This window comes from Pongo abelii, chromosome 1, assembly GCF_028885655.2.
Source record: "Pongo abelii isolate AG06213 chromosome 1, NHGRI_mPonAbe1-v2.0_pri, whole genome shotgun sequence".
Lineage (NCBI taxonomy): Eukaryota > Metazoa > Chordata > Mammalia > Primates > Hominidae > Pongo > Pongo abelii.
In genome coordinates this window covers 155808177-155834570 of record NC_071985.2, presented here as the reverse complement: position 1 = coordinate 155834570, position 26394 = coordinate 155808177, and the positions used below count along the sequence as shown (strand labels likewise).

The following is a 26394-nucleotide window of genomic DNA, read 5'->3' as shown; positions in this document are numbered from 1 at the left end:
TAAAAAAATAAAAAGCCTGCTGGGGTTTTTATTGGAATTGGGTTTACCCCAAATCAATAAGATCTCAGAAAAACAGTCAATATAAAATCAATTGTAATACTTCTGCATTTGAGCAACAAACAAACGTAATGTTTTAAAAATAACATACAAAATGCTTAGGAATAAATTTAATAAAATGTGTAGGAAATATCTACAATAAAACAATATAGAGAAATTACACGAGATCTAAGTAACTGTAGAGATATACTCACGGATTGTGAGGACTCAATACTGTTAAGCTGTGATACAGCCCAATATAAAGTTAATTCAATCCCAATCAAAATCCCAGTAGGCTTTTATTCTTTTTCTTTTTTTACTTTAAGAAACCTACAAGCTGATTCATAAACTTATATGAAAATGCAAAGAACCTAGAACACTGAAAACAACCTTGAAAATGAAAAAAAAAATTTGGAGGACTTATAATTTCAGGAGGTTCTATAAAACTACAATAATCAAGAATGTAATATTGGTATAAAGATAGAAATATTACAATGCAACAAAATAAAGTCCAGAAATAGACCCCAAAAACATGATTTTTTGACAAAGGGATCAACATAATTCAATGAGGAATAAATACAGATGCTGCTCAATTTATGATGGAGTTATGTCCCAATAAACTCACTGTAAATAAAAAATACTGTAAATTGAAAATGAATTTAATACCATGATAAACCCACTATGAAGTCAAAAATGATAAGTCAAACCATTGTAAGTAAGTTGGAGACCATCTGCAATTTTTTCAACCAATGTTACTGAAATATTTGGATGTTCATATGGAAAAAAAAATGAACCTTAAACCCTACCTCACACAATACTCAAATATTAACTCAAAATGGATCACAGACCTACACATAAAAGCTAAAACTATACAACTTCTAGAAGAAAACAAGAAAATCCTAATGACCCTGGTTAAGCAAAGACTGCTTGCATAATAGGTACTAAGCGTAAAGAACAAATAAGTGGATTTCACCAACATTTAAATTTCTACCCTTCAAAAGACATCACTAAGAAAATGAGGCTTGGCACCATAGCTCATGCCTGTAATCCCAGTGCTTTGGGAGACCCAAGCAGGAGGATCGCCTGAGGCCAGGAGTTTTAGATCAGCCTGGATAACATAGCAAGACCCTGTCTCTACAAAAAAATGTAAAAGAGGCCTGGCAAGAGGCCTCACACATGTAATCCCAGCACTTTGGGAGGCAGAGGCAGGTGGATTGCCTGAGCTTAGGAGTTCGAGGCCAGCCTGGGCAACACGGTGAAACCCCGTCTCTACTAAAATACAAAAAAATTAGCCAGGCATGGCAGCATGCACCTGTAGTCCCAGCTACTCAGGAGGCTAAGGCAGGAGAATTGCTAGAACCCAGGAGGTGGAGGTTGCAGTGAGCCAAGATTGCGCCACTGCACTCCAGCCTGGGCAACACAGCGAGACTCCGTCTTAAAAAAAAAAAAAAGTAAAAGAAAAATTAGCCAGGCATGGCAGCTTGAGCTTGTAGTCCCAGCTACTTGGGAGGCTGAGGTGGGATGATCACCTAAGCCTGAAAGTTCAAGGGTACAGTGAGCTATGACTGCATAGGCAAGAGAGAAAGATCCTGTGAGGGAAGGTGAGGGAAAGAAGGGAGAGACAGGGAGGAAGGGAGGGGAGGTGTATTAGTCTGTTTTCACACTGCTGACAAAGACACACTCGAGACTGGGAAGAAAAATAGGTTTAATGGACTCACAGTTTCTCATAGCTGGGGAGGCCTCACAATCATGGCAGAAGGCAAAAGGCGCTTCTTACTTGGTGGCAGTAAGAGAGAATGAGAGGGGAGCGAAAGCAGAAGCCCCTTATAAAGCCATCAGATCTCGTGAGACTTATTCACTATCATGAGAACAGTATGGGGGAAACCACCCCCGTGACTCAATTATCTCCCACCGGGTCCGTCCCACAACACATGGGAATTAGGGAAGTAAAATTCAAGATGAGATTTGGGTGGGGACACAGAGCCAAACCATATCAGGAGGAGAAAGGAGGGAACAGGAGGGGAGGTGAGGGGAGGGGAGAAAAACTCACACTAGGTAAGTTTCTTCTAACCCACTAAGATAAAAGGTGAGTGCTTAGAGTTCATAATGTCTTAGATTCTGTTTTTCCTTAGGTAATTCTATAGAATTTAGACTTCTACAAATTTGGTAACACTAAAATGTGCAAAATTTTTACAGTCACAACCTGGAGGATATCTTCCTAATACAGAAAAGATACAAAACTGGTAACCTCAGTAAAAGGTTTGCTGACACAGAATTACCACCAGATTCTAAAAAACCCAACTCTTTGAAGAGGAAGACAGTTTATCTGTCTGCATACTTATCCAAAGCCAGCCTATGTATACTACGATGAAGCTGTTTAAAATCAAGTTACCTAAGCAAAGCTTATTACAATCAGTCCTTATTTTACCTCATCTGCTCTTGCAAATAAATTACAACACAATTAGTAAGACATACGCAGAAACAAAGGGTTGTTACTATATAACTTTATCTTACTTAACATATCTAAGTTTCAGAAGACACATAAAAACAATTCTTATTTCATATAGGTACTCCCAATCAGTTTTATGTAGTAAAGTTCTCCATCATATCTGATTTTACTCTAGTGTACTACACAAAACATAAAATATGAATAACCGAACCAATAGACTCCATTGTTTCCCTAATATGTGTAGAAAGTATTTCTGTCAATTTTAATAAGTGTATTGATAATTTAACCTAAGATTTTTTAAAATGCATATATACTCCAGCCTATAAATTCCTTAATAAAATAGTTTTTTATGATATCTGATCTCTCATTATATACTTAACTCTAAATAAACTTTGGATTGCCATTCATATTTACATGCAAATAGCACCTACATACAATGAGATAATCTTTGTAGCATCTATGTAAAAATTCCTGAACCATTGGGAGCCTGATTCTCATAAATTAACTGAATAAAGTACACCTATAATTATGAAGCCATCTGGTAAATAGCAACATTGTAAATAAAATTTATTTATAAACACTAGAGGGTGCTCTAATTCAACAGTGCTTGGTATCTGGCTGTGATATTTAAAGTAATTTTCTCCTTGATTAAAAACAACAATCTTCAGCAATGACAATTTTTGCTACTGTGCTAATACATACAAATAATTTAAGAGCCAAAATTCCATTCTTCCAGAACATATAACAAAACAATTTGTCAAGATAGGCAATATAAAAAAATGCAAATTGTGACATGAAAAATTCAAAATGTTGTGGGAGAGGGAGTTAATGTGTACAGGTTTTGGTTTGTTTGTTTGCTGCTTTTCTCTTTTTTGGTGATTTAAGTTACGTTAGTATCAGTTTTTGGTTTTTTTTTTTTTTTTTTTTTTTTTTTTGAGACAGAGTCTCGCTCTGTTGCCAGGCTGGAGTGCAGTGGCGCGATCTCGGCTTACTGCAGCCCCCGCCTCCTGGGTTCAAGCAATTATCCTGCCTCACCCTCTTGAGTAGCTGGGACTACAGGTGCGCACTGCCACGCTCGGCTAATTTTTTTGTATTTTTAGTAGAGACGGGGTTTCACCATGTTGGCCAGAATGGTGTTGATCTCCTGACCTAGTGATCCGCCCACCTTGGCCTCCCAAAGTGCTGGGATTACAGGCGTGAGCCACCACGCCCGGACATATCAGTTTTAAATAACTTATTAGAACTATATGATTTTTAATGAACCTAATGGTAACCACAAAGCAAAAACCTATAATAGATACACTAAAAGCAAAAAGCAATGAATTAAAACATACTACCAGGGAAAATCATTTAATTGCAAAGGAAAATAGAAAAAAAGGAAGAGAAGAGTTATAAAATAGCTGGAAAACAAATAACAAAATGGCTACAGTAAGCCCTTACCTATCAATAATAATACTGAATATAAATTGACTAATTCTCCAATTAAAAGACATCATAATTAAAAGACATGACTAGCTGGATTAAAAAACAAGACCCACCTATATGTTGTCTACAAGAAATTCACTTCACCTATAAAAATACAGATAAAAAATGAACGAATGGAAAAAGATATTTTATGTAAATGAAAACCAAAAAAGAGCATGAGTAGCAATGCTTATATCAGATAAAACAGACTTTAAGTCAAAAACCATAAAAAGAAACTAAGAAGGTCATCATATAATGATAAAGGAGTCAATTTAGCAAGAGAATATAATAATAGTAAATATGTATATACCCATTGCAGTATTACCCAAATATAAAGCAAATATGATTAGATCTAAAGGAAGAGGCAAACTGTAATACAATAATAGTATAGCACTTCAACACCCCACTTTCAACAACAGACAGATCATCCAAGCAGAAAATCTACAAAGAAGTATTGGAGTCTATACTCTAGACCAAATGGACCTAATAGACATTTATAGAACGTTTCAGTCAGCTGCTGCAGATTATACATTTTCCTCATCAGCACATAAAACATTATCCAGGATAGACCATATGTTAGGTCACAAAACGAGTCTCAACAAATTCAAAAAAGCTGAAATTATTTCAAGTATCTTTTTCTGACTATAAAAAAAACCTAAGAGTCAATAACAAGAGGACCTTTGGAAAACTATGCAAATACATGGAAATAACATTCTCCTGAATAACAAATGGGTCAATGGAGAAATTAAGAAGAAAATTTAAAAATGTCTTGAAACAAATGAAAACACAAACACAACATATCAGAATATGGGATACAGCAAAAGTAGTATTAAAAGGAAAGTTTATAGCAATAAACGCCTACATCAAAAAGAAAGATTTCAAATAAACAGCCTAACTATGCAACTTAAAGAACTCAAAAATCAAGAGCAAAACAAACCCAAAATTAGTAGAAGAAAAGAAATAAGGATCAGACTGGGTGCAGTGGCTTACACTTGTAACCCCAGAACTTTGGGAGGCCAAGGTGGGAGGATAGTTTGAGCCCAGGAGTTCGAGACCAGCCTAGGCAACATACGCAGACCCCCATCTCTACAAAAAATAAAAACAAATTAGCCTGGTGTGGTGGTACATGTCTGTAGTCCCAGTTATGTGGGAGGCTGAGGCAAAAGGATCGCTTGAGCCCAGGAGTTCCAGACTAGCCTGAGCAACAGAGCAAGACCCAATCTCAAAAAAAAAAAAAAAAGAAAGAAAGAAAAAGAAATTGAGACTAAAAAATATATAAAAGATCAACATAGCAAACTGTTAGTTTTTCGAAAATATAAAATTGACAAACCTGTAGTTAGACTAAGAAAAAAGATTAAGAGCCCAAATAAATAAAATCAGGGATAAAAAAGAAAACATTTCAACTGATACCACAGAAATACAAAAGCTCATTAGACAATATCGTGAACAAGTACATGCCGAAAAAATTGGAAAATCTAGAAGAAACATATAAAATCCTGGACACATACAACCTACCATCATTGAACCAGAAAGAAATAGAAAATCTAAACAGACCAATAATGAGTAACAAGATCAAAACAGTAGTAAAAAATCTCCCATCAAAGAAAAGCTCAGGACCTGACAGATTCACTACTGAATTCTGCCAAACACTTAAAGAACTAATACCAAGTCTACTCAAACTATTTCAAAACACTGAAGGAGGGAATACTTCCAAATTCATCTATGAGGCTAGCATTACCCTGATAACAAAACCAGACAAGGCCACCACACACACACATAAAAAATCTAAAGGCCAATATCTCTGATGAACATAAATGCAGAAATCCTCCACAAAATACTAGCAAACTGAATTCCACAGCACATTAAAAAAAGACCATTCCATCATGATCAAGTGGGATTCATCCCAGATATGCAATAATGGTTCAATACATGCAAATCAATAAACATGATACATGATCAACAGAATCAAGGACAAAATCCATATGATAATTTCAACAGATGCTGAAAAAGCATTCAATAAAATTCGGCATCCCTTCATGATAAAAACTCTCAACAAACTGGATTAGAAGGAACATACATCAACATGATAAAGGCCATACATAACAAACCCACAGCTAATATCATACTTAATGAGGAACAACTGAAAGACTTTCCACTGAGATCTGGAACAAGATAAGAATGTTCACTCTCATCACTTCTATCCAACATAGTACTGGAATTCCAAGCCAGAGCAATTAGGCAAGAGAAAGAAATAAAGCGTGTCCAAATTGGAAAGGAATAAGTCAAATTATCTTTGTGTGCAGACAACATGATCTTACACTTAAAAAAACCTAAAGAGTCCACCAAAAAATTCTTAGAACTGATAAATTCAGTAAAGTTTTAGGATATAAAATCAACATACAGAAATCACTAGCATTTTTATCCAACAGTTATCAATCTGAAAAAGGAATCAAGAAAGGAATCTCACTTGCAATACCTACCAAAGGAAAAAATAATCTAGGAATAAATTTTACAAAGATCTCTACAGGAAAAACTACACAAAGCTGATGAAATAAATTGAAGAAGACACAAAAAATGGAAAGACATCCTACGCTCATGGATTGCACGAAATAACATTGCTAAAATGTCCATACTACCCAAAGAAGTATATTTATTGATCTATACATATGCAATCTCTATCAAAATTCCAATGGCACTTTTCATATAAATAGAAAAATCAGCCCTAAAATTTCTATGGAACCACAAAAGACCCAGAATAGCTAAAGCAACCCTGAGCAAGAAGAGCAAAGCTGGAAGCATCATACTATTTGATTTCAAATTATACTACACAGCTACAGTAATCAAAACAGCATGGTATAGGGATAACAACAGACACATAGACCAATGGAACAAATAGAAAACTCAGAAATAAATCCAAGCACTTACAGCCAACTCATTTCCAACAAAGGTGCCAAGAATATACATTGGGAAAGGACACTCTGTTTAATAATCCTGCTGGGAAAACTGGATATCCATATGCAGAAGAATGAAACTAGATCCCCCTCTTTCACCATATCCCAAAATCAAACCAAAATGGATTAAAGACTTAAATCTAAGACTTGAAACTGTGAAACCACTAAAAGGAAACAGTGGGGAAACGTTCCAGGACATTATTCTGGGCAGAAATTTTTTAGGTAAAACCTCAAAAGTCCTAGGCAACAAAAGCAAAAATAGATAAATGAAATTACGTCAAGCTAAAAAGCTTCTGCATAGCAAAGGAAACAATGTTTAAGGTGAAGAGACAACATACAGAATGAAGGAAAATATTTGCAATTCATCCATCTGACAAGCAATTAATAATCAGAAAATATAAGGAATTTGAAACAACTCAATAGAAAAACAAACAAACAAACAAACAAAATCTAATTATAAAATGGGCAAATCATCTGAATAGACATTTCACAAAAGAAGACAACAGGTATACGAAAAAACGCTCAAAATCACTAATCATCAAAGAAATGCAAATCAAAACTACAAGATATCATCTCACCTCAGTTAGCTCATAAAAAAGACCAAAAAATAACAAATGCTGGCAAGGATGTGGAGAAAGGGAACACTCATACACTATTGGTAGGAATGCAAAATAGTACAGTCATTATAGAAAACAGTACAGAAGTTGCTCAAAAAATTAAAAATAAAACTACCATATGATCCAGCAATCCCACATCTAGCTACATATCCAGAAAAAAGGAAATCAGTATACTGAAGAGTTATCTGCACTCCCATGTCTATTGCAGCAGTATTCACAATAGCCAAGGTATGGAATCAAGATGTGTCCATCAACAGATTAATGGAAAAGGAAAATGTATATATACACAATAAAATGTTATTCAGCTATAAAAAAGAATGAAATCTTGTTATTTGTAACAACATGGATGGAACTGGAAGTTATTGTTAAGTGAAATATGCCAGGCACAGAAAGACAAACATCACATATTCTCATTCTCATGTGGGAGCAAAACGAGTGGATGTCAAGGAGGTAGAGGGTAGACCAGAGGCTGGGTAGAGAAAGTGTTCGGAAGGAGAATGAAGAGAAGTTGGTTAAGGAGTATAAAAATACAGTTAGATAGAAGATATAAGTTCCAGTATTTGATAGTATAGTAGGGAAATTACTGTTAACAATTTATTGCATATTTCAAAATATCTAGAAAAAAATAGTAATGTACCCAACACAAAGAAAAGACAAATGTCTGAGGTGATGGATAGCCCAGTTACCCTGATTTAATCATTAAACACTGTACACAGGTATCAAAATATCACGTGTACCCCAAAAATATGTACAAATATTATATATCAATAAAAAAAGAAACTGTTGTAACTAGAATCAAAGAAAAGCATCTTGTGCCAGTGTTTGAATTTATTCCTACAACATTCATAAGCTCAATTACAAATCTTTGAAATTTTGAAAATTGTTGTAATTGTATATATTGCCATTTTTCAATCCAAAAAAGTTCCCTATAGTGTGAGTTTCTAATAGATAGCAACAGATAATCACAAATAACAAAGTTTCATGGCTAACAACATATGCCATTATATATTTCAAGAAAGTAGCTATTGACTGACCCACTATTTATTTCTAATAAAGTATTTTACCTTTAAAAATGATTAGAGAGAAAATAAAACAAATTATAAGTATTTCTAAAATTCACATACCCAAAGTGAACCAATGTCTCTCAACTTCCTCTCTCTTACAAATGTCTGTACTCACTCACTGCTCACTCACATACAATTCACTCCCCAAGGCAGTACCTCGTTTACACTTCTCATTCCTTTCCCTAATGTTACCAGGAGGCCTAACAGAAAATTATGGTGCTGGGATAGCCAGCTATGGGGAAAGTTTCAGGCCTTTGTGGCAAGTATGAAACTGAACCACTAGCAAGATTCTCTTTTGGAGCTCCAACATAATCCTAATGATGATCTTAGTTTCCACTAATATTGATAGTTTTTGCCTATAAATCTGAAAAGCATACAGCCTACATAAAGCGAAGACTGGGTATGAATGTGTAATTTTACTTATAAACACCAACTTTTTCCTCTTAATACAATGTTTCAAAACATGTACAAATTGTGAGACTAGTATTCTATTCAAATAATGGTTTACGATGAATACCTGCTTTCCATGATTTCTGAATCCTGTTGCAATTTAATAGTCTCTGTTGTAATTTCCACTTTCCGTACACTTCCAAAGAAATCAGTTATCAGTACATTTTTAGGATCCCTCTGAAAAAGATCAGTGCGATGTCCAGGAGTAGACACACACAGACTTTTGGGACACACCTGAAACTGAAAAAATATATAATAATATATGCATGCATCCACACACATACCACATTTATTAAATCCAATGACATAATACACTAAACTATAGTGTATTTTTAAAACTCTCCCAACCTAAAGAAGCTATGTGCTCTAAAGAGCTTAAAGTTTCATTCCTATCATAATGCTTGGAATTTAAAGAAAACTATACAGACATTAGGACAGTAATAAAAAGGTAGCTGGCCACTGTGGGAAAAGGCATACTCACTTTTTTGCATTATATGCTTCAAAGTGTATTGTGAACTCTTAACTCTAAGAACTCATACTCAACACGATGAAAAGAGAATTGCTCTTTTTCTTTGTCTGCATCCATCACAGTGCAGTGCTCTACTAGAGTAGTTTTCAAACGTTTTGTAATCATACCTCTTGATTCAAACTTTAAATTCAAATGAAGTAGTACATGGAGCCCCAATATGTAAAAAACATTTAAGTGGAGTTGCTCTGGATTTTAGAAAACTGAAGCACAGCCTCTCTACTGCATATCCTCTTGCTCTCTGTTGTACTCCTATGTACCATTTTATATATCAAAGCACTTTCTTAGTTTATATATGAAAATAAGCCCAAGCTACCTCCACAAATACTCCAGTGCTCCAAAGAATACAGTCTGAAAAACCACAACTTCACTGCAAAACAGACATGACAGTAATTTTTCTGTTAATCTTATCTCTGATACTCTATGTCAGTGAAATACCAAGGACAGACATACATTCACTCACTCAGCAAAGCATAAAAAGTGTCTATTACATATAATTCAGACTGTTACTTTCCACTGAGGATACAAAGATTGATAAGACATGATGCTGTCCTCAAGGATTTAAGTCTAGTTACAGATGAATAAACATAACAAGGTAGAAAAAAAAATGATAAGTGCCACTTCAGAAAAGGATAAACTTCTTATAGTTTGAGGATGGGAAAAAAACAGAGAGTGAAATTCAAGCTATTTTTTTTTCTTGAAGGAAAACGAGGACTTACTGGTGGGAAATAAGAGCATTCCTAATAAAAGAGCAGCTACAGAGATGTGCAAAGCAAATGATTTAGTTTGGCTGAAGCACAAGATATATGAGGAAAAATATTATAGGCCTGCCAGGAAGGGTCCAGGCACACAGCACCTATCCACCTGTAGAGATAAGACTGTCTGCATTGGCAATCACCAATATGAAAGCAGAAAGGTGGAGAAGGGTAGAGCAGCTACAATTTATAAAACACAGTGTTCCAAGCACTGTGCTAAGCAGTTTGCAAATATTCTCATTTAAGCCTACCAATAACTCTGAGGTATACAAAAGTTATATCTCCACTTCAAACTAAGGCTCAAAGAGATTAAGTAATTTACCTAATACCACACTGCCAGCAATCCTTGTTGTCCGTATTCAGGAAAGCAGTACAAGGAAACACAAAGAAGAACTCAGGATACAAAAGGAAAAAAAAGTAAAATGCCAAACAGGAGTAACAGATAGAAGACTGGAGAAAAAAATGACAGATAAAATAAAATAAGCAGAGATAAAGTTGAAGTCCCAAGAATACTGAAGATCTCTTGGGTATTCCTGTATGAACAACTTGATGGGCTGTCCTAGGTACCAGCAGAAGAAAACGTTTAAGAGTATAGTCAAATGGGCCTGGGAAACACTGAATAATATTATCTTATTCTTTGCTGCCAAAATAAACATACTTCCCCTTATTATGAAGTCACTCCTTTCTTTAAGAATTTTTATCATATCAATCTGATTTCCTTAGCTCACATAACACAATGACCCACAGGTCCCACATTACTCAGTTTAATTTTCAATAATCTCCTTCAATTACGAATGTCCACACTCTAGCCAGGCCATTATCAAAGATAAGAATCATCTATTATTCCAACTTCTGTGTATCTGCACATATTCTATTTCCTTAGTACATGCTATACCTCTCTTCCTTCAAACCATCCTTCCTTCAAGCCATTATCAAAGAAAAGGATCATCTATTATTCCAACTTCCATGTGTCTGCGGGTATTTTATTTCCCTAGAGTATGATATACTTCTTCTCTTCCTTCAAACCTGTACTTACTTTTCCAAGAAAAAGTTATTACTAATCTCTATATTTAAAGGAACCATAAAAATGTGCATTGTTGTCATGTCCTTTCATTCATTTAGTAGATATTCAATGAGCATCTACAAATAAACCAGGTACTGTAATTAAGTTCTGTGGAATGTAAGATGAATATAGCATGGTCCTTACACCTCATATTCAAGAAGCTCAAAGCCTTGAGGAAACATCACAAATATAAACAACTACAGTGCAATACTAAAAGTATAATAAAGGTACATGGCAAGAGTTATATGTTCACAAAGGAAAAAGAATTACCTGGAGGATCCAGACATTTCACATAACAAGTAACGCTTTATAAATGTGCTCTTCAACTGTTACCAATGACACTATAAATTTTTAAGGGGCTAACACCAGGTCTTCAAATTTTGCCACTCCTAAAGCAACTAACATAGTACTGTGAATACAGCTGATACTCAACAAACTTTACTATACATATATACTCTAATAGAAAATAGGTATTATTATACAATTGAACTAGAGATAGGTTAAGTCACTGCCCCTGTAAACTGTCAGAAAATGAATCATTCTTATTGAATAAGATTACAATAGTCATCATTAAATCTTAAAAATAAAGGTGGTAGGGTAAGATGAGATATTAGTGAGGAATGTTTATTAAAAACTAAATAGCAATTATGAGCAATAAAAAAATTAGTTTCCTTAATCTTTCCTGTATAATCAATAGTAGTATTTTTTAAACAATCTTTAGATATTCAATGTGCAAGGTAAATATATTTAAACTTTTGAGATAGCATGTCATGCCTTACATAAATTATAAAATGTACAATCCAAAAATGAGAACTTTCAAATTCAAGTAATTGGAACTTACGTGACTATAATTTTTTTTACAGTTAAAGTAGCATTATCACAAGTTTTAATATTCAAATTCATATCAAGATTTAATAAACATCAACATATATAATCTTCAAAATGAAGTTAGAAAGTAGTTGATATGGTTTGGCTATGTCCCCACCCAAATCTCATCTTGAATTACAGCTCCCATAATTCCCACATGTTATGGGAGGGACTTGGTAGGAGGTAACTGAATCATGGGGGCAAATCTTTCCCATGCTGTTGTCGTGACTGAATAAATCTCACAAGATCTGACCGTTTTATAGCGGACAGTTCCCCTGCACATGCTCTCTTGCCTGCCACCATGTAAGACGTGCCCTTATACCTCCTTTGCCTTCCACAATGATTGTGAGGCCTCTCCAGCCATGTGGAACTATAAGCTCATTAAACCTCTTTTTTGTTATTGTTTTTTTGTTTGTTTGTTTGTTTGTATTGAGACAGAGTCTCACTCTGTCACCCAGGCTGGAGTGCAGTGGCACAATTTCAGCTCACTGCAACCTCTGCCTCCCAGGTTCAAGTGATGCTTCTGCCTCAGCCTCCCAAGTAGCTGGGATTACAGGCATGTACCACCATGCCCAGCTAATTTTTGTATTTTTAGTAGAGACGGGGTTTCACCATGTTGGCCAGGCTGGTCTAGAACTCCTAACCTCAAGTAATCCGCCCACCTCGACCTCCCAAAGTGCTGAGATTACAGGCATGAGCCACTGAGCCCAGCCTAAATCTCTCTCTCTCTTTTTTTTTTTTTTTTAAATAAATTACCCAGTCTCGGGTATTTCTTCGTAGCAGTATGAAAATGGACAAATACAGTATTGGTACCAGCAGAGTGGGTTACTGCTATTAAGATACCTGAAAATGTAGAAGTAACTTTGGTACTGGGTAACAGGCAGATGTTGGAACAGTATGGAGGGCTCAGAAGAAAACAGGAAGATGTGAAAAAGTTTGGAGCTTCTTAGAGACTTGTTGAATGGTTTTAACCAAAAAGTCCAGGCTGAGGTGGTCTCAGATGGAGATGAGGAACTACTGGGAATTGGAGCAAAGGTGATTCTTGCTATGCTTTAGCAAAGAGACTGGCAGTATTTTGCCCATGCCCTAGAGATCTGTGGAACTTCGAAATTGAGGGAGATGATTTAGGGTATCTGGTGGAAGAAATTTCTAAGCAGCAAAGCGTTCAAGAGGAGACTTGGGTGCTGTTAAAATCATTCCAGTTTATGTATTCACGAAAATATGGTTTGGAATTGGACCTTATATTTAAAAGGGAAGCAGAGCATAAAAGTTCAGAAAATTTGCATCCTGACAATGCAATAAAAAATAAAAACCCATTTGCTGAGGAGAAATTCAAGCCTGCTGCAGAAATTTGTGTAAGTAATGAGGAGTCAAATGTTAATTGCCAAGACAATGGGGAAAATGTCTCCAGGGCATGTCAGAGACCTTCACAGCAGCCCCTCCCATCACAGGCCTAGAAGGATAAAATGATTTTGTGGGCTGGGTCCAGGACCCCCTGCACTGTGCAGTCTAGGGACTTAATGTCCTGTGTCCCAGCCACTCCAACTGTGGCTAAAATGGGCCAAAGTACATCTTGGCGCATAGCTTCAGAGGGTGTAAGCTCCAAGCCTTGGCAGCTTACACGTGGTGTTAAGCCTGAAGGTGCACAGAAGTCAAGAACTGAGGTTTAAGAACCTCCACCTAGATTTCAGAGGATGTATGGAAATGCCTAGATGTCCAGGAAGAAGTTTGCTGCAGGGGCAGGCCCTCATGGAGAACCTCTGCTAGGGCAGTGCAGAAGGAAAATGTGGGGTTGGAGCCCCCACACAGAGTCCCCAGTGGGGTACTGCCTAGTGGAGCTGTGAGAAGAGGGCCACCGTCCTCCAGATCCCAGAATGGTAGATCCACTGACAGCTTCCACTGTGTACCTAGAAAAGCCACAGACTCTCAACGCCAGCCCATAAAAGCAAACAGGAGTGGGGCTGTACCCTGCAAAGCCACAAGGGCAAAGCTGCCTAAGGCCATGGGAGCCCACCTCTTGCATATGTGACCAGGATGTGAGACATGGAGTCAAAGGAGATCATTTTGGAACTTTAAGGTTTAATGACTGCCCTATTGGATTTCTACATGGGGCCTGCAGCGCCTTCATTTTGGCCAATTTCTCCCAAGTGGAACAGGTGTATTTACCCAACGCCTGTACCCCCATTGTATCTAGGAAGTAACTAACTTGCTTTTGATTTTGCAGGCTTATAGGCAGAAGGGACTTGTCTCAGATGAGACTTTGGACAGTGGACTTTGAGTTAATGATGAAATGAGTTAAGACTTTGGGGGACTGTTGGAAAGGCATGATTGGTTTTGAAATGTGAGAATATGAGCTTTGGGAGGGGCCAAAGGCAGAATGATATAATTTGGCTGTGTCCTCACTCAAATCTCATCTTGAATTGTAGCTCCCATAATTCCCACGTCATGGGAGGGACTCGGTGGGAGGTAACTTAATCATGCGGGGCAGTTAACCTCATGCTATTCTCATGACAGTGAGTGAGTTCTCATGAGATCTGATGGTTGTATAAAGTGCAATTCCCCTGCACACGCTCTCTTGCCTGCCGTCATGTAAGATGTGCCTTTGCTCCTCCTTCACCTTCTGCCATGATTATGAAGCCTCCTCAGCCATGTGGAACTGTGAGTCCATTAACCTTCTTTTTCTTTATAAATTACCCAGGCCCAGGTATTTCTTCATAGCAGTATGAAAATGAACTAATACAGTAGTTCTATCAAATTTCACAGCCTATAGTAGTGGGCTTCAGAATCTTAGAGTAAAACCCCCTTAATAAATGAGAATTTACCTAAAAGATTTATATATGATTAAAGAGATCAATGCAAAGCTGCTTGGCTGAAGTGCTAGAGGACAGAGCCCTGTCTACTCAGTCTCGCCTTCATTCTAAGTCCCATGAAAGCAGGAACAGCATCTGCCTCTTTCATTAGGACCAGCCTGTGCTTGGCACTTAGCAAACACTCAAGAAACATTTGTGAAAGAACAAACAGACTATAAATTAATGGAGAAAAGAATGAAAATCATTGACACATAGTAAATTATCCAGTCTAGGATTGTTGTTTCAAGCTTTTTGTTATGCCTACTTTAAACAGCAACTTCAAAGTAGATTTAATTAAAAGAATCAGCACAAAAAAATTCAGGAAAAAATATCTAAATTAAATTCAACAAGCCTTGTCAAATGACTATACTATAAATTGTAGGGCCCACAAAAATATGTAAGAAAAGGTCTCTCTTTTCCAGGAGTTTCCCATTCAGTGAGAAAGACTTACATTCAATTAGTAAGGTCAATAAAAGACTGTGGTAAATGTTACTAACAAGAAATGAAGGTCTATGGAGGCTCTGAAGAAAAACAAGAAATTCCCACAGGGAAGAATTCAGGGAGACTTCCTGAAGGAGATACAATCTGAGGTGGCCCCTGAAGAATATGTAGAATTTCAAAAGTTGAATCTAAAAAAAGTACATTTCTGGTAAGGAAAAGAAAATGAGTAAATAAAGGAAAACATCAGGCCTTTTGTAGTAGAGAGACAGAGAAATACTAATATACAGGTAAAAGGTAGATATCAAACAGTTTTAAAAGCTATAATTCAACACATAAAACAAGATCCTCTAGGAGTACAGGGAATAATACACTTCTTTTCACATTAAGGTTAGCATACCTATGTGCTATAATCAAATCAAGTGAATACTTACAAGGTCATTCATATTAGTTTGGCTAGCTGGGTTAATTTCTTCCAAAAATTCCAAGACATAAAATGTGTATCTATCCATAAGATGGACTCCAATTGCAGGATCAGGTTGATGCTATGAAAAGGGGAAAAAAAAAGTATTTCTAACAGTATCATTATAACAAAATGTTTTAAATGTAACCAAAATTTCCTTCTAATGTATTAGTCTAAGAAAGAACAGACATATTCATAAAGCATTTAATTGGTTTCAGAAATAGCTGCACATTCCAAAGACACAGTTCACAAATGGGGAAAATGCACATACCGAGAGTGAATCTTCTCCCACTTGACTACTAGCTAGAGCCATTATGTTAGGAGAATAAAATCGCTCATACATGGATGCTCCTTGGCAAGTATCAATAATAAACAGTAGCTCATTGTAGCTGAAAGAAAAATGATAACATCTTTGACCAGGATCATGCTGTAAATCATACACTAATATTTCTACAATACTTTCATAAGATGTTTAAATCATATCTTAGTCATTTCATTAGCTAAAAGTTTTCAGCAGAATTCCCAACAGAAATTTGACCTTAGAAAAGTTAAAGGTATAAATTTGTCCAAGGAAACCACAGTGAAGATTGCTTGTGCCCAAGGTGGCTGCCCCAGCTCTTTTCCCTCTCCCTTGTCTATGCCATATAATTCAGAATCTAAATGAATATTCCATTCAACAAGCACTATTTGGCACCCATGCTGTCCTAGAAATTGAGCTAGGTTCAGAACAAGAAGTATGACTTAGTAACTATACTCAAAGAGCATAAACTCTAAGTGGAAGACAGACAAACATACGACTAAATTGGAATGTGATGAGTACTATAAATATATATTGAGTGCCTACGATGTGCCTGATATTATGCTGGAGATACAATAGTGCCTGCCCCCATATAGCCTAGGGTCTAACAAAATCAGTGTTGAATGAACACTGAGAAAGGGCTAAGGAGAACTGCAAAGAAAAGCAGATCAGAGAAAGGTGATGCCCAATATGGACAATGAAGGATGTTATTTTGTATTACAGAGAAAAGAAGATAACATTCCAGCAGAGAGAAAAGCACATAATGTAAAAAAGTATAAGTGCTTGGGAACAGATCTATGTAGCTAGGATTTAAAGTAAATTTGGGAGAATGGAGGGAAATTGGTTTCAAAAAGGTAGAATAGGTTCAATTTGTAAAGGATACCATATGAAGTCTGGATCTTATCCTATAAGTTTGGAGAAACCATGAAAGGTTTTTGTTTTTGTTGTTGTTTTAATGAAAGAATAATATAATCAGGTATCTACTGCACAATAAGCTGGCTAACTGGCAAAAGTCAAAGCAGAGAGAAGACATGTTTTCTGGGAAGTTTTTTCTCAGACACTGGGTCTAGGTAAACAGCTAACATGGAACCTAGAAAACAAAGCATTGAATCTTGAACCACAATATCATCCAAGAAAGTGACAGGAGGCACAATTAATATGACACATTTGTTCTGTGGCAAAATATGTGGAGGCTCCTATGCATTAGAAACACCCAAAGTTAGGAGAGGTTGTGGAGTAAACAAGAGAGCAAGCTCTAGGACTGAACCATTTGGGCATGAATCCTAGCTGTGTCAAGTTTGGCAAGTTACTATTAGCTGTGTAAAGTTCGGCAAGTTATTTAATCTTTCTGCGCCTCAGTTCACTCACTTGTAAAAAGGGAATGATAATAGTATCTACCCCATAGAGCTGTAAAATTAAATGAGGCAACAGATGTAAAATACAGTACGCAGCCCCCAGTACACATTCTATAACTGTAAGCTATGAATGAGACATAATCAGTGCCTAGTAAAAGCTTCCTCTTCAACACTTCCACACATTGCTTATGCTTTTATTTTAACATTACAGTATTTATTTTGTAGCATCATTGTGTACATATTTCTCTTTTCCATTAGATTGTAAACACTCTGAAGGCAGAATAAGCATCATATTCCACTTTCTGCCACAGGAACGGAAGATAGCCTATAAGTGTTTATTGAAAGTAATCAAGTTAAAAGTTCTTTCACTTACAGTCATATGTATGACAGCTTCCAACTAAAGAGATGCTTAGCAAGGGTTACTAACAATCATCCTTAATGTGAGTTAAGTTACAAATTTTATGCTAATCATAATTTCAGCGATTTTTTTCCGTAGAAGAAATATGTCTATCCCATTAGGCGCCAAAGAATGAGCTAGAAAGAACAGGTACAAGTTGAAAAATAAACAGATGTTCATAATCTCCATAATAATAAGTAACTTGGTTGGAGGGACACTTATTTCCTCTAAAAAAAGATGCTAAATAACAAGAGATGGAATCTTAAAAGGTTAACTATTTCATGTTACAGAATAACTCTGTTTTTCTTTTAAAAACAACCCAGTTCAGAGGAAATAACAAATGTAAATGTAAAAGAGTCAAAGAAATTGTCAAAATAAGTTAAAAATCTTAAAAAGTAAGAATTACAAACCTACTAACCATGTGAAAATTAGGTATGAATATAGCTTATGAAAAGAAGTAATTTGCTAATTACCGTCTTTTCTGCCACATTTGTTCAAAAGCATCCGCAAGTTCTATGTTGGTAATTTCTTCAGAATCTTGAAATTTCAAGAAACCATTTCCACCATGTCCTTGTATAAAGAGTAAGAAAGATCAACAGATATATTTTTAATGCAAACTGCATATATCTAGATATATACATTTACTTAATTCATTAAATTTTGACATCACTTATTATTTTATACTCTAAAATGTATACTATGAAAACAAACAAACTGAATTTTCTACTATGCCAATTAAAAAGAGAATGACAGACTACATAAAATAGCAGATATAATATCTTTAATAGGGTTTCTAATATTCAATTACAGAAACCTATATTTATGCTCTTCCGCTGGCTCCATTATTATATCAGAAATGAGTTTCCATTCACAAAAATGCTTCAAATACCAGGCAAACATTTTTGGTGAGAAAGAAGCTGAAGACACTAGCCAGTCCCACATTTTTACTACAAGAGGTGGACCAGAAGATTGTGCTATTTGTATGCAATCTAGAGGCAGGCTGTCTGGATTCAAATGGTAGCTATGCCATGTTAGTTTAGGAAAATAATTTAATATTTCTATGCTTCAGTTTCCTCAGCCATAAAGTGAGAAATGTATCTGCAACACTATCATTAGCTTACTTATACAGTTGCTTTGCACAGGTTTTTAAAAGGTACATTCCACTGGGCATGAAAGTAGAAAAAAAAAAACTAGTCTCCCCACCTTCCTCCTGGATACATGCAGCCCTGCGAGCTTACAAGTGGTTAGTTGACTATGCCTTTGTGGGAGAAAAAAGTATCCCTCCCTCCCATTAGAATACAACCCTGTGGTAGGGCAGATTGCTTAGTAAGTGTAAGCACATACTAGATTTCAGTTCCCACTTAACCCTCTGGCCAGATTCTTGGGTGCACTATACAACCCACAAAACCACATACACCAACCATGAATATTAGCACCTAAGTCAATGCACTGCTGTGAGAATGAAATGAGTTAATAGCCACAATGATTTAGAATACTGCCTGACGTATACTATGCCTCCAGAAATATTATTATCATATTATCATAATTATCAACCCTTTTATTCTCTTACAGACCCTGGCAACTTCCTACAAAAGATCAGGTAGTAAATATTTTTGGCTTGTGAGCCATATTGTCTCTAGCACAACTACTGAACTCTGCTGTCATAGTATGGAAGCAGTCATAGAAACTGTGTAAACCAAATGGATACAACTGTGTTTCAATAAAACTTCCAAAACAGGCAGCCAGTTCATAGGCCATAGTTTATCAAATCCTATCTTCAACTACTGGAATTTGTTCCAAGCCTGCAGTTATCCTGAAAGAGTTCCAACAGAATCAGGAAACAAACAAAAAATAATAATAATAAATCCTTTAGTTTAGTACATCAAATAAAGCTAAGCTACAAAAAACTGCACTTCATCTTGTTTGCCATAAAAGCTTGAAAATTCCTTGTAATTTTCAGATACAGTAAAATAAAATTTTTCCTGGCTTCATTAACTCTATTGAGTTAATTTATAAAGTTTATAAATTGAGTCTTGGAAGTTATAAATAAATGCAACATGATAGAGAAAAGCGACTAAGTAGGGGTCATTAACTATCTTGACATGTGATATCTAAGAATCATTCTGCACCTGTTTTATCATCAGTTGAATGGAATGCCCTCCAAAAAATTTATAGAACATCTTTTGATTAACATTCATCTTTACCGCATACTACTACAAGACAGGCAACTGGTGATAAAAAAAAAAAAAAAGCAAGAAATATATAATCAATGACATCTTGGAATTCAAAATACAGTGAAGGCAACAGATACCCAAACAATAAAGTAATAGTAAGTTAAATGCTATGAAAGAAACTAAAAATTAACATGGGCATGCATAGAGGAAAGTCCAGACCAGCCAAGGAGAAGAGAAATTATCTTTGGATAAGAAAAATATAAGAAAAATATTCATACCTATTCTGAAGGAGAAAGCAAAAACTATTAATAATAACACTGGGACAACAGGTGTAAACTACAACTGTCCCAGGTAATTGGAAACATCAGTCACCCTAGACTTAGGAAGTCATGGAAGGAAGTGACTCCTGAGCTAAAACTAAAACTATATGGAATAATCAAGCAGGCAAAGTGGACTGAAAAGACGTCATAAGCAAATGCAAGAGTTTAAACAAACGTTTGAAGGACAGAACATTCAAGCTTGGAAAAGAATTAGAAAAAGTATTAAGAACTAAGACAAACTAAATAATATAGCTAAATCATTACATATATTATTATGTGTAATACATATGATAACTATATTATGGTACACTTTATCTCCAATATTCCTCAAAGTATAATCAAAAGACTGTTGTATCTCATATCTGAGGAGTATATCCACAATGCAATTTCATGAATCCCAGCCCAGATGAAAACTAAATAACAATTCTAAAATAAGGCCTAAGTATCTACAGTTGGTAATCTTCATGTACAGCAAAATTTGAGATGGAAAACCATTATAAAGTTTTAAGCAGAAGAGGGATAGATTTGCAATTTCTATTAGACACTTTCACAGGATGATTAGCAGGAGAACAAAACTGAAGGATGCTATAGCAGGACACCAAGCAAAAGGTGCTAAAGTTTACCAAGTCAATAGTAAAAAAATATAGAGATAAGAAAATCAGGAACAGCACAAAATGTTATACTGTTTTCAGATATCATCTCAAATAGTTCTACATCATGGAAAATATAACTACTTCAGAAACCATTTTAACCAAAAATCATTTCACGTGTTTAAATTTCTTTCCATTTGCCTTTCTTTTCAAAGAGTTTCAATATATTCTACTATAAAAACTCTAAATTATGAAATTACCTGTCATATAAATTAGAATATTGCTTCTATCATCAGAAAGAAGACGTTTTGACCGAGGAGTACTAGGTGGGATCCTCCCAGTTAATACCCGTAAAAAATTCTCCACAGTTACCTAAGGGTGAAAAAACCAGAAAAATCAGATGAAATAAAACCTGGGAAATCTTGACAAATTATTTTTTACTTTCAAAAATGTTTGTTCTTCTTTCTCCATATATTACTCAGCATCAACTGAAAATAAAACACCCAAAAATTATATAACTCAATTAAAATATATTCATTTAAACATATACCTCCAAATAACTTTGTTACTATTTTTAAAAGTACTAAAAACTAACAAAGAAGGCAGGCCATGGTGGCTCATGCCTATAAACTCAGCACTTTGGGAGGCAGGGCAAGAGGACTGCTTGTGGGCAGGAGTTCAAGATCAGCCTAAGCAACATAGTGAGACCCCATTTCTATGCACACACACAAAAAATATTTAAAATAGCCAGGTATGGTAACATGCTCCTGTAGTTCTAGCTACTCAGAAGGCTGAATTCTAGCTACTCAGAAGGCTCATTTGAGCCCAGGAGTTCACCACCGCACTCCAGCCTGGGCAAGAGAGCAAGACTATGTCTCTTAGAAAAAAACAAAAACAAAAACAAAAATAAGCAAAGTAAAACTACCTTGGAGAAAAATAAGTTCTGAATTTAAAACTTTAAATGCTATGTGAAGTGCTGCCTTTAAAAACTACTACAAAGCTGCAAAATTATTAATCTGGCTGGGCATGATGGCTCACACCTGTAATTCCAACTACTCAGGAGGCTGAGGCAGGAGGACCACTTGAGGACAAGTGTTCAAAAACAGCCTGGACAACATAGTAAGACCCCATCTCTGGAAAAATATATTAGCCAGGCAAGGTGGTGCACACCTGTAGTCCCTGCTACTCAGGAGGCTAAGGCAGGAGGATCACTTGAGCCCAGGAGTTCAAGGCTGCAGTGAGCTATGATATGGCCACTATACTCCTACCTGGGTGACAGAGCAAGACTCCAGCTCTAGAAAAATAAAAAATAAAAATTATTAATCCTTCTGCATAGGCAATTCTGTGGGAAGATACGAAATATAAGAATTTTTAAATAAATTCAACCACATTATTGCAGCTAATCTATACAACTACTTAGTCAATTATAGATTAACCACGAAATAAAATAGTTCCATGTTCACTACCTGGGTGACAGGCTCAATCATACCCCAAACCTCAGCATCACACAATATACCTTTGTAACAAACCTGCACATATATCCCCTAAATTTAAAATAAAGGTTGAAAAAGAAAAAAAAAAAGTTCCATACATATTTCCCCAAAAATTGCATATCTTTAATTTTCAAATGCACTTTGTTTCTCAGATTTTGTTAGTGGTATCTTTAACATGTAAAAAATTCATAACACTTTAAACGAGATTTCCCAATCTAGAATTTCTATCCCGCTGGGATTCTTTGAAGGCATATTTAAAGTTGTAGGGAGTAAAACACTGATTTAAAGCCAACAGCTGAGTCATATATTATGCATATCTACATTTAAAAAGTAGAAAATCTATCCAGTTTTCTTGTTCAACTATTCCCTAGAACATAAGTGTATAAATTGTATGTATACACATTTGTGTGTGTGTAAACTGTTTGATTTACATTTTTCCTGCAAGACAGCAAAATGCTAATTGTTTCAACAGGAATTCTTGTTGGCCAACAAGGAAGGAAAATGTTTGGCCTATATTTTCTTAAAATATGACTAAATAAACAAGTAAAAGGTCAAACATACGTATTTAATTCAATGAGCCAACATTTTTGAGTGCCTAACACCAGGCTCTAGGTACTTGCCAGCTATATGATACATAAGATATAGGCCCTCTTAGCTTACAGTCTAGGAGGAGATAGATATGCTTTTAAAATTGCTTCAAAAGTGGTCTAGGAACATACAGGAAATTGTGTCTTACTTTTGGTAGGCTTGGTAAAAGGGGAAGGATTATCTAAGAAGACTTCATAAAAGAAGACTTCAAATATTAAGCATATTCACAATCTTTTATATTTAAAATGAAGTTTCAAAGGGAGAAAATACAGTATAATACCATTTTTTACACTTACATTTTTATTTCTTATCACATATTCATAAAAAACACTGGAAGCATATTGAAACTATAGTCACTATAGTTTTTCCACAATTAATACAATTACTAAAACTAATAAACTTAGAATTTTAGGTCAAATATGAAAAATATACGTTTACTATAAAATATATTTACTGTAAAAGAAAGTTGACACATGAAACCTCACTATAATACTCTAACATTGAAGCCAATATAAAGTTTTTCTGTCCTAGATAAAAACATAAAATGTTCATGTTTTAATATTTTACTTATATATCATTGCCTTAATATGAACTTCAGAGAAAGTTACATCAAGGCTTCAGTGACAATTAAGTTTAAAGAAAAATAATAAGACAATTTTATTCTGCCATTGTTTTAGAGCTTAAAAGTAACAATGCCATTTCAAAAATGTGGCTAAAGAATTTACCTCATAACTTCTATAATCCACTTCCACATCATCTCCATACACATTTAGTTCCATATTCTTGTGACTAAACACTGTAGCTGGTTTGGGATTTCTAGGATTGCAGGCCATATCATCTGCAAGCATTAGGACAATGTGACTAGGGAAAAAAAAATCCAGTAAATGTATAATTTAGATAAAAGGAAAAAGTTAAACACAAATTTATTTGTATCATGTAGCTATTGTGTTCATTTTTCTCCTCCTTAGAAAAAACAATTTTCAACTACATAGTTGAAGCCACTTTAATTATTTTTTTCATATCCTTGTGTACTATATATTTTAAAGTAGAGAAATTAGTGCAATCTGGCATAAACTTATGAACAGAATTTCAAGTTATAATGTTTTTCCAAACAATGTATACTTTATGCCACATAGCAAAGGGAAGCTAAAGAAACTGTCTTCCTCAAGCATCAAAAATATTTTTTAGTAAAATTTTACATTCTCAAGACTTACAGAGTTCACATTAAACTATGATGCCCCAAAGAATTTAACTTTCAGAATCCCAAATGCTTGAGTATAAAAACATGCAACTGATCAGCAAGTACAATCAGTTTAGCACAACAGCACACCTCCAAGCCAATAACTCCTCACAAGATCCACAAATCCACTCCATTTCCCTAACACCAGCAACCACCATCTTCTGGCTAGATGCTGGAATAGCTCCCTACCTGGCATCCTGCTTCTACTCTCACCCTCTTTCAGTTCATTCTCCTAATAGCCCCAGAGTGATCTTCCTTAAATAAGTCAAATTATTAAATGTTCCCACTTAAAAGTTTCCAAGGACTCCCCATTATATCTTTTTTTAATTTTTTTTTTTCTGTTCACCTGCAGTTCCATGCATCCCCATTACATTTAGAGAGAAACTGCAACTCCTTACATCATCTAAAAGGCTCATATAGTCTGGTCTCTGTCTCTCCAACTTCAGCCTCTACCACCCACATTCTCTATGCTACCTCCACACTGGCCTTTCTGTTCTTAGAATATGCCAAGCCTTTCCCACTTAAGTGGCTACTGACCAAATTTAGACTTCACTCCTCCCAGATCTTCATATAATTCCAGCCTCAGCTATGGTACTCTATCTTATTGTGTTTTATTTTCTTCAGGACATCTATGAATCTGAAATCCCCATCATCTCCTATCACCACCACCCCCATTAGAATATAAGCTCTCTGAGGGCAGGGGCTATATCTGTCCTGTTCACCACTGTATCACTCACACTACATACTCGGGCCTGGCATATAGTATGTACTCAGTAAATAATTTTAAGTGAATGAAATGTTTTAATTTTTGCATATAATTTCTTTAGAAGGAAATAAAATCTCTCTTTGATACTTCTCATCTTCACTCTACCATTAAAACTGGTGAGTAACAATCAGGAAATTCTCCATTCTACCATATCTTGAGTTTCCCAAGCATAAGAAAAAATTAATGTGGCATACGTAATTACTTTGGCAGGAGACAGCAAGAAGAAAATGTTCTGCTACATATGTTCCAAATACATTAAAGTTCAAAACTGAAACATTATGATTTTTCTTGAAAATTGGCTAGATTTCTACTTTGAAAGTGTTCCAACCCTGTCACGTTCAAAGATCAGATCTTCATCTGTTACAGATTCATTTTCACAGAATAGTGAGTCATTCCTCTTAAAACAGAAAATACATCTTCTCTTCTTTAAAACTTAAGGAGATCACTAATTTACATTAAATAAATATCAATCATATATTCCTTTGTTAAGCAAGACTGAATTGACCTCCAAATGTCAATATAAAAATGAATATTTCTGGCCAGGCACGGTGGCTCATGCCTGTAATCCCAGCACTTTGGGAGGCAAGGCAGGCGGATCACGATGTCAGGAGATCGAGACCATCCTGGCCAACACAGTGAAAACCCGTCTCTACTAAAAATACAAAAAAATTAGCCGGGCGTGGTGGCGGGCGCCTATAGTCCCAGCTACTCAGGAGGCTGAGGCAGGAGAATAGCGTGAACCCAGGAGGCGGAGCTTGCAGTGAGCTGAGATCATGCCACTGCGCTCCAGCCTGGGCGACAGAGCGAGACTCCGCCTCAGAAAAAAAAAAAAAAAAAAAAAAAAAATTTGCAGGGATTTTTGTGTTCTACCCCCCTTTGTTTCATTTTTCTCGTGCACTTAGGTAGGAAAAAAAATCATTGGCTAAGTTAATCAAGGGAACCCAAGAGCAAAGCCAATATTTTTAGTAAAAACGAGATCCTTAATTTCTGAAGAACTGAGTTCTTTCTGGCTTATACATGCATAAATAAGTGTTAGGCCCCAGAAGCAGTGAAGTCTTACAGTAATGGTGAGATCTTACTAAATATAACTTACAATAGAACATTCCAAATGAACAACGCAGTGAAATGCATTTAAAACAATGAGGCTCCCAAATTAGTCTCATCTATGGATGCCTATCGAT

The 26394-nt window shown here is 35.6% G+C and overlaps 1 protein-coding gene across 1 annotated transcript in view; it reads right to left on the bottom strand.

The window, feature by feature from the left end:
* PIGK (phosphatidylinositol glycan anchor biosynthesis class K) overlaps positions 1–26394 on the bottom strand; it is a 127321-nt gene that overhangs the window by 55013 nt on the left and 45914 nt on the right. The window contains 6 exon segments of the mRNA NM_001131097.1: positions 9099–9271; positions 15964–16074; positions 16264–16381; positions 18516–18612; positions 21387–21498; positions 23933–24068. Coding sequence (NP_001124569.1) covers positions 9099–9271; positions 15964–16074; positions 16264–16381; positions 18516–18612; positions 21387–21498; positions 23933–24068 — 747 coding nt within the window.